Here is a 9,384-nt window from a genome sequence, read left to right as displayed (position 1 = left end):
GAAGCAAATGATAATCTTTAAAATTTAGTGAACCAGAGAAAAAGAATCATTTCTAATTAACAGTAAAAATAATTTGACCTTTCCAACATCTTACTCCTAAAAGCACTACCGAATTAGCTTATGATTAATTATTTGACTGCTATCATAACAGGTGGGGATCAGGTCTAAAAGCTTTCCAAGCATTCAAAATATCTGTCTTCAAAGTAAAAAATAATATTTAGGTCTAGCCTAATATTTTACCCATGCTCCAAAAAGTAGTCATAGTATTATTACTAGAATGTGACCAAGTAAAACCTCTAGTTGTAAAAATTTTAAAAAGGGAACACCACAAATTAAAATGCCACCCAGGGGTCACAACTGGGTTCACCAGTTTTCTATTGTTTTGTGTGTTTTGTGTGTGTGTGTGTGTGTGTGTGTGTGTGTAACTGATAGAAGAATTAAAAAAAAATCTCAGGAAACAAGCAACACATTTTCAGAGAACAATGTATTCTCCTGCTCCTTCCAAGGGCTAATGACTAAGGGGTGATGCTGGGCTGAGTGCCCAGGAGCAGAGAAGTGGCTTTGACATTAGTCCCCCTCCTTGGCTCCCCTCTGGGGAACCACCCCCCTTGCCTATTCAAGGCCTCTTCCATGTCTGCATTGGCATTTTGGGTTTCCTAGTTAGGCCCTGGGCCCGGATTTTCTATTGTTTTGTGTGTTTTGTGTGTGTGTGTGTGTGTGTGTGTGTGTGTAACTGATAGAAGAATTAAAAAAAAATCTCAGGAAACAAGCCACACATTTTCAGAGAACAATGTATTCTCCTGCTCCTTCCAAGGGCTAATGACTAAGCAGTGAGTGGGAAATGTGGGTCAATGCATAATGTATTATTATCCACTTACCTGTATATACACTTATAAATGGTATTTTCCTCCCTACAAAACATAAAGAGCCCTGCGGAAGCAACCGGGTTTCCATCATCCCTGACCTTTCAGGTAAAGGCAACATCCATTAACCAGTTTTCAGGGAGAAGGAAAAAAACATTCCTGGCTATCTTTAGAAAGTGGCAAGTTCTGGAACTTGTAAAAATTACCCAAAACACAAATTATGAAGAAAGTATCAAAACTTTTAAGATTTATAAAAAGTAGGAAAATGATGAAAACAAAGTTAGCCAAGCATCTTTAAATGTTTACATAGCTGCTATTTGGAAAGTAACCCTTGCCAATTAGCTGCCTCTGAACCCATAGGGTTACCTGAATCCAGGGAGATTAATTAAAACTGTAAACTGACTTGAAGTTACTCTTTTACTTGGCTGCCTGGTGCGGGGGAGAAGAGGCACGGCTAAAACGTGTGTGTGCATGCGTGTGTGTGCACCCACGGGTGGGCCTTCTGTGCCTGCTCCTGTGTGCTCGCTCCCATATGCACACTGTGGTGAGCGAACTAGGTCTGGGATTGCACAGGGAGAAAAGAGCACGCTCTCTGAGCAGCCTGCCACTTGTGGTCTGTCAAATGACTGAGGTCCCAGAGAGACTATCAACGCAGCGGGTCAAAGGTGTTCATTTATGCAAACACATATGGGCAATGAGCAGAAAGGAGTCAGAAGGGGAGCACGAGGCACCTGCATCTGCACCATCAGCCAGAGTTCAGGGACACCCTGCTGGCCTACCTGAGCCCAGAATACCTGGGCATGAGGTGCCTGGTAAAGGGCTACCTGGGCACAGGGTTCTTCTGGTGCAGGACATTGGACTACCTGGCGCTGGGGCTGCTGGGCCTGGGACACCTGGGTTCAGAGCTATCTAAACCCCAAACATATTGGCATGGGTACTTGGGCATCAGTCCTATCTGGGCTCCTGAACTACCTGAGCCAGAGCCACCTGGCTACATGGCTACGAGGCCTGGACCTCCTGGGTTCAGAAATACCTTGGGAAGAACTATTGGGGCACAGGGCTATCTGGGTACAAAACACTGGGCCAGGCATATCTGGGCTCAGATACCTGGGATGGGGCCACCTGGGCAAGGGGCCACCTGGGTGCAGAGCACATGGGTATGGGGTTACCTGAGCTAGGAATACTGGGCCTGGGCCACCTGGGTGCAGGACTACCTGAGCCGAGACTACCTGGGCATGGGAAAACCTGGCAGCACAGGCGCATCCACTCACCTGGTGCAGGGTCTGCGGCACCCTCCTCTCCGCTCTCATCAGCACCCTCCTCTGCCAGGCCAGAGCCTGGGGAGTCAGTGGCCGCGCAGGCAGATCCAGGGCTGCTGGGCTGTGAGACCGAATCGCCCTCGCTGAGTGAGCCGCAGCGTGCGCGGGGCACGCGGTCCCCTGCGCCCTCCTGGTCCCTGCGGGCACGGCGGTGCACCCGAGAGTGCAGCACCATCTGGTGGTAGGTGCGGAAGATCTTGCCGCACTCGAAGCACTCGGAGGACTTGCCTTGGCCGGCTGGGGTGGTAGCCCGGCGGCTGGGGCGTGAGGCAGGCCTAGGGTCCAGAGACCCGGGTGCAAGGTCCCCTGGTGCGCCTGCCCTCTTTCGTGGGGGACCCTGCGCACCAGGCTCCAGCTCACGCTTGCGCTTCTCCTGGCTCACCAGGATGTACTCGCGCCGCTCCTTGTCAAAGGCCACATCCCCAGCCAGCGCCTCGTCCCACGTCCCGTACTTGAGGTACTCGGCTGGCTCGACCACCTTGCCCCGGGTGGCCAGCTGCCAGGCCTGGTAGCTGTTGACCGGGTCCAGCTCGGCCACCCGCTGCCCGGTCTGTCCGTGGGCTGGTGCACCGGTTCCAACGGGGCATAAGTTCAGGCACTGGAGGAAGAGCTGCTGGGAGTCCGCAGGTCTGAGTTCGCCCTCCCCGCTCAGGGCCCGAGTTCTGCCCGCCTCCACCCTGCGGTGGACTGCGTTGTGGGCATTCAAGCTGTCCAGGTTTGTAAACAGGTTCCCGCACTTGGTGCAGACTTCATAGAGGGCCAGGCCGGCCACGATCGCCTCCTCCTGCACCACGTTGTTGATGGTGGCGATGGGGTCCAGCTCGCTCTTGGGCCTGTTCTTGCTCCCCGCCTTGGGGCCATGCGCCTTCATGTGGTTTTTGAGGAACCACGGCTCTTTGAACCTCCGGCCACAGATGTGGCAGCCGTGGTCGAAGGAGCCCCTGTGCTTCTTCATGTGCGCCTTCAGGAACCAGGTCTGGCTAAAGGCCTGGCCGCACACCTCGCACGGGAACTCCCCAGGCGGCAGCTCCGGCTTGCCGTTCACCACGCAGGCCTCCCCACTGGGCACCTGCGCGGTGATGTGGTCCTTCTCGATGTGGCTCAGCAGCGACTCCTCCCTCAGCGTCACGTAGCTGCACAGCCGGCACTTAAAGGGCTTGTGTGCCCGGTGCACGTGACGCTCCAGGTCCTTCTTGCGCTCGAACTTGCTCTTGCAGAAGGAGCACTGAGCCGCTGCGCCGCCGTCCTCCGCAGGGCATGCGGCCCCCTCCGCCTCCTTCCTGCTGCTCCTCAGCAGGATCTTGCTGTTGTCCAGCTGCGTGGCGCCATTCAGGATCCTGTTGCAGGCCGAAGTGCTTTTTGTGGGGCTGGTGCAGCCGTCCAGGCCCTCGGACACACGCGTCTCGCCGGCCTCGGGCTCGTGGCCCTGGATCAGAGTCCCCGTGCGGTGGCTGCGAATGTGGATCTTGAGGTTGCCCTTCTGGGAAGCCCTGTGGTCACAGTAGGGGCACTTGTAGGGCTTCTCGCCCGTGTGCTTGCGCATGTGCTGCGACAGGGAGCTCTGGAAGGGAAAGCTTTTGCCGCAAATGCAGCAGCTGTGGCTCAGGGCCTTATCCCCGGCCACCTCGGGGCCCCTGCGCAGCTCCATCTCGGCCTCCTGGTGACGATCCATCTCAAGGACACGGGCAAGCTCAGCCAGGGTGGCAGGGCTCTCTGTCAGGCAGGCCTGCAGGACAAGGTCTTATCTCTCCATGTTCAGAGGAGCCTCCTGCTTCCCAGCTGCAGACACGCCTGCCACCACAATGTGCATGTCCTACCTGGAGCACATGGTGGAGGGCAGCGAACACCTGGAACAGAAAAGACACAGCGAAGAGCTTAGGAAGGAGGTGTGCAGGGGAAGAGAGACCCAGTCACATCCACCAATGGATCCACATAGTCCTCCTTAAAAACATCAATCCAATCCAAATTAAAGAAATGAGGCACCAACAAAAAAAAATTCAAACAGCTGTATAAGCAGCTACTTTCCTTTCAAAGATCAACAATCAAGCAATTAATTATTGATAATGATCGTGTTAAATAATTAAAACAAACCAATGTAAATGATTATGCACTAAAATAATTTTTATCAGAAAGGTATAAAATCTTTAAGAAAAGACTGGTGAGAGTTTGTCGGCGCGAGATACAGCTATAAAAGAGGAGAGCGTGGGAATAAGGAGCAAAGTGAAATGAGGGGGGAACGATGGCAAAGATGGGAGGCAGAGCCCCTGCTGGGCTTTGCAGCTGTGAACAGCACTTACAAAGGTATGCAGACAGTAAGGAAACGAGTCTTCAGTTAAGAACTTGGATGGTAGAGTGAAAGAGAAGCAATGCAGTGCAGAAAGGGAACCGTCAGCTGCTTCAAGGTCTGTGCCCTGAACCCACTACCCCAGGACTGGGTGGCCGATGCCAGCTACCCCACGGATACCACCCCCGGTGTGTGTGACCACAAGGGCATTTCCAGAGCAACATTCGGTCCTTGCCGCCTCTTAAAGCCCAAACTCTTCGGCCCACCTTACAAAGTTCTTGCCATCCTGGTCCTGTCCTTTTTCCCCTGCACTCCTACCCCCGCTGTATCCCCAAAACCACCCGAAACTCTGGCCACAGGGCTGAGTCCTAGGTGCGGAAAACCCTGCTGACTACAGGAGGTTGGGCAGCATCCCCACTTCTCCACAGTCAGACCCCACAGTGCCCTCCCGGGGAGGCCAGGTCCACCTCTCCCTGGTGACAGCAGATGTATCATCACTGTCCCCTTCATGCCCATCTGCCTTCCAGAGAATGATGGACAGGCCCTGGTCTGAGCTGCTCCTCCAGGCACCTGGGCGTGTCCAGCACCCTGTGCACAATCCAAGGCGCACAGTGGGCAAGCCTCTACACTGTGGGAAACCCTACCAAACACCTGTACACCACCAATGGGCCCAAGACAGTCCACACTGAAAAGCAACCATGTGCCATAAAAACAGGAATTTCCTTCTGACTTGTGATAAGCAGAATGCAGACAAATAATACGCCAATTAGAATGCACGTGGGAGATACCGCATCTTTCAGGACAGAGTTCTGACAGATTAGCTAGGGACGGAGGGCCCACCTGGCTCCCCTGGAACAGGGCTGGTTCTCCTCCTGCATTGAAGGAGGCCCACTCAGCAGCCCCTCCCGATGCACACAGCCCACTGATGATGTTTTTTGCAAACCTTCTAGCAATCAGTTAAAACGTAATTCTCTGCCACTGGCTCGCTTCAGTGGCCAAATCAACAGACCTCTGTGACCATTCTTTTAGCTGTCAGCAAAAATTGCCACTTAAGACACAGCCATCCTTTCTTTTCCAAAAAAGAACAAGAACACTGTCCTCGGAACTTTGCACTTAAACATGGGCCCGGGGCAGCCACCCCAGTGACAGGGTTATGGGGACATTATCAGCCCTCCTGGCACTAAGGGCTTTGCTGTCCTATTTTTAAAAGCCCCTCAGCCTCTGGGAGCCGGGGGGTGGAGGGGTCTCAAATGCTTTCTCCCCATTTGCCGTGGCCCCTGTGAGGCGTGACTCGCGCTCCCAAACCTGCAGGTAACACAGACACTACGTGGAGGGTGGGGGTAGAGAGGCAATACACATCCATGTGTCTTAGCTGACATGTGACCAGTCACCACAGACATGCGCAAAGCACAGAGCACAGCCCCGCTGACCACACATTTTGCCCATAATGAATCAGAGTTCTGTTGTTACTGTCTGACACACTCTTCCCAAGGCTGTCACTGGGAACTTGCCAGACGAGACTGTAATTTCATTGTTTAGGCATAAAAATGGCTTGCTGATTAGGGTTTTAAAATAGATTTCCAATGGATGTTCCCGTGTGTGTGTGTATGTGTGTGTGTGCGCCGCGCGCGCGCTTCTCTAGAGATGAATAGTTGGAAGCTACTTTTTGAAAATGCCTTATGTAATTTTCAAAATAGATTTTATTTTGAAAAAGTTAATTTAATATTTATAAAAATTGAAAAAATTAAAATGTTTACTAAAGAAACTAAAAACATAACATAAGAATGTTATGTGTGTTCATAACATAAGAATGCATTCTAATGGGCATGGGGAGGGGTTTCGGGGGACAGAACATAAAAGTCATGAAAATAACATGTTTAAGAAATCAGCATGTGAGCGCACAAAGAAAGGTGGCGGCGGGTCTGCGTGCGTATGTCAGGCTGCCGCCCTACCTGGAGACTTACCTTCTTGGACTGCAGAGCACAATTGAAATAAAGAGACTTTCCCAAGACTGCTAACACTTAATGTAGGTAAATTTAATCTGTGGGTAACTGTTTCAACTAAAAAAAAACAAACACAAACCCTTCTATAAGTGAGGACCCTGGGAACGGCATCTTCGGCCTCAGCCCAGAGAGGTCACTTCCTGCAGCAGCACCCCCAGGTGACCCACTGCACGGGGACTGCTTCCCACACCTGTCCTAGGAACTCCTGTGAGAGCCAGTCCCGAAAAGCTAAGACCTGAGACACACACCACAGGGAGATACACTGTAACGTAGCCAGAGGGCCTATAAGGAACCCTACGCAGCCTCTATCAACATCTGATCCCCACAGGACCCAAGGCCCAGTGCTGCCTGCAGCCTCACACTGAACAACAGGGTTCATCATAATCCCTGAGGGCCTACTGTGCGACAGGTGACGTCTGGGAATTTAACAACCAACGGTGACTAAGAAACAGGCTTAGCTTCGAGGAACCCAAAAGTCAGAAAGGACACACAGTGAGAAAAAAGGATACTGGTGGTGCCCCAGCTGGGCAAGTGGAAGTTTCCGAAAGGGTAGGGAGAGTAGTGATGACCTGCATTGGCAAAGCCTGGCTGGTCCTCTCAGGGGAGTCCAGGGGAATCTAGGAATAGATGGTCTCAGCTAAACTTTAGGGGTGAGAAGGACTGCCCAGTCCCAAGGACCCAACCCCAAACACTCAAGGTCTTCCCCAGCCCTAACCTCTGTCTCCCAGCATCCCATAATAACATTCATCCTGTTCCCTGTATCTCCAATTCAGCCTTGAATCCACACCCCCTCCCATCTCAGCCAAAACTACAGTTCCAGAATGCATGTCTGGACAGCCTGAGACGGCAACCTGCACGGGCATTCACACCTTTTAGATAAGGCCACACTCCCCACCTGGGCTTAAAGGGCTGTATCCTGCACAGAGAACACATGTCCCCTGGCCCCCCGGTTCATGACCTCGTGTCCTGCCCACACCCCAGCAGAACACACACTCACAGTACCTGTGGACCCTGCCACACATCAGTCACTGACCTGCTCAGGGACCTCACTTGAGCCGCTTTAGCATGAGACTGAGTCGGGCCCCTGGAGTGGCCCTGCCCAGCACTCTGCAGGGTCCAGCCCTATCTCAACACACATCTGGACACATTACTATTCCCACTTCTTTAATCCCTCACACACTCGTATGTGAGACAATATATTTTGTGAGGGCAGGCCCACAAAATATCGAGCTTTCTCCCCACTAAATCCCATACCCTAGCACAGAACCAATCACACAGTGGGCCTCACAGTGCTGGGAAAGAAGGTCTCGACCTTGAGCTTCAAGGTCAGACACACTGAGCTGGAATCCCATTCTGCCACTCACTTGGATCAACTGTGTGACCTTGAATAAGTGTCTTAACCTCTCTGCTCCCCGGCCCATCTCTTCATCTTTAAATGGAAATGATGATCATGGTATCCATATTATAGTATTTTGTGAGGTTTAAATTAATGCAAGCAAGGTAGAGTGTTTAACACACAGTAAATGTTCCAGGTATTATAATTAGTTAATTATTGTAGAATAAATGAATGAAATGTCAATTCAGTACCCAAAGATACATTGTCACTGGCAATGACAATATTTGATTTGATCAATTCAAAAGGGCAAACTAAGAGCTTAGGAAGAGGGCACAGAAACACTCTCCAGTAACACCTGGGCCCACAGCTTCACAAACGGTTTCAACACAAGGACCAAGTCTTCCACCAGCAGCTGCGGTCATCACAGCAGGCCCAGCTCCAGAACCTGCAGAAAAACGAACTTCACCGTGGACTGGACAGGACAGCAGACGACACTGAGAGCTACCATGGCTTCTGTCCGGTCTCTCATGCCAGGTCGCTAATGTGGGAAAATGGGCTCGTTTTTTGCAGGCCTGTGATGAAGTACTTTACAGACAGTTCATCAAAAGAGAGAAAGCAAATTGCTGCCTCTCCCGGTCGGGGGTGTGCATGTCTATTACTCTTTCTATTTTACTCTGCAGATTTTTTGTTAACATTTTCCACACAGACACACACACACACACACACACACACACACACACACACAAAATGATTCACATTTGGGACCCCAGTAACACAATCGAGTAACACAATTGAGAACCCCTGTGGGCCCCTTCTCCAATCTCTCCCTCTCCACCACCTCTACAGCACCCCTAACCCCTCCTACCCCTCCTCCACCACTCCCCCATCCCTCCCACACCCACCTCCCCCTCTCCCTTCAGAGGCCCCCAGGAAGCTCAGAGGGATCTAAGCAATGCAGTTAGAAAGTACCTTCTGTTCACTGGAGTGTGTGAAATTCAAAGAAAGTAAAAGCATCTGAGTAATAAGTAACTGTTTAAAAGCAAAGCAGGATTTTATTTTAAGAGATTGCTTGCTGATGTCTCAGGCTCACCCAGAGACATCGAGGAAGCCACCCCGAGCTCCAGGGCTGCAAACAGCGCAGTGTGACTACCACCAGCCAAACTGGACCAGCCATCTCACAGGGGCCTTCACGGGGATCCCTTCCATAGCTTCCCCAAGGCAAAAACCAGCAGTGCTGTTGAGGGTTTTCTTCCATATTTTAAACCACCATTTTCCAACCAGTTAAATATGATATTATCAGAAGACAAGGTAAAGATCCTCTATTTTTAGACAGTAAGCATATTTTTGAATCCACAGAAAATCTTGCCATCTTTCTGCTCTGTAAACTAAACCAACACAAAGCCAAAGCCGACGGATTTTGTACTGATTTCCCCAAAACTATCAAAGCCAATTCTATCAAAATGTTATCCAGGGAACCAGATGGCTGATTTTCAAATAACCTCTAACATTCAGAGTAATTTTCATTGCAAAGCCACTCTGCAAGTTTCCTGAAAGCAACCCAAGCAGAACAGTAGACACG

The 9,384-nt window shown here is 51.1% G+C and overlaps 1 protein-coding gene across 1 annotated transcript in view; it reads right to left on the bottom strand.

Moving 5' to 3' along the window:
• Positions 1-4,051, bottom strand: part of ZNF516 (zinc finger protein 516) — a 50,231-nt gene extending 46,180 nt beyond the window's left edge. The window contains exon 1 of the mRNA XM_015562760.1: positions 2,135-4,051. Within this exon, the coding sequence (XP_015418246.1) occupies positions 2,135-3,854 (1,720 nt within the window). The 5' untranslated portion in view covers positions 3,855-4,051. The remainder of the gene's footprint in view (positions 1-2,134) is intronic.
• Positions 4,052-9,384: the final 5,333 nt, after the last annotated feature.

Source organism: Myotis davidii, unplaced genomic scaffold, assembly GCF_000327345.1.
Source record: "Myotis davidii unplaced genomic scaffold, ASM32734v1 scaffold96, whole genome shotgun sequence".
Taxonomy (NCBI): Eukaryota; Metazoa; Chordata; class Mammalia; order Chiroptera; family Vespertilionidae; genus Myotis; species Myotis davidii.
The sequence above is the reverse complement of the archived record's forward strand: the minus strand, read 5'-3'. Positions and strand labels throughout refer to the sequence as shown.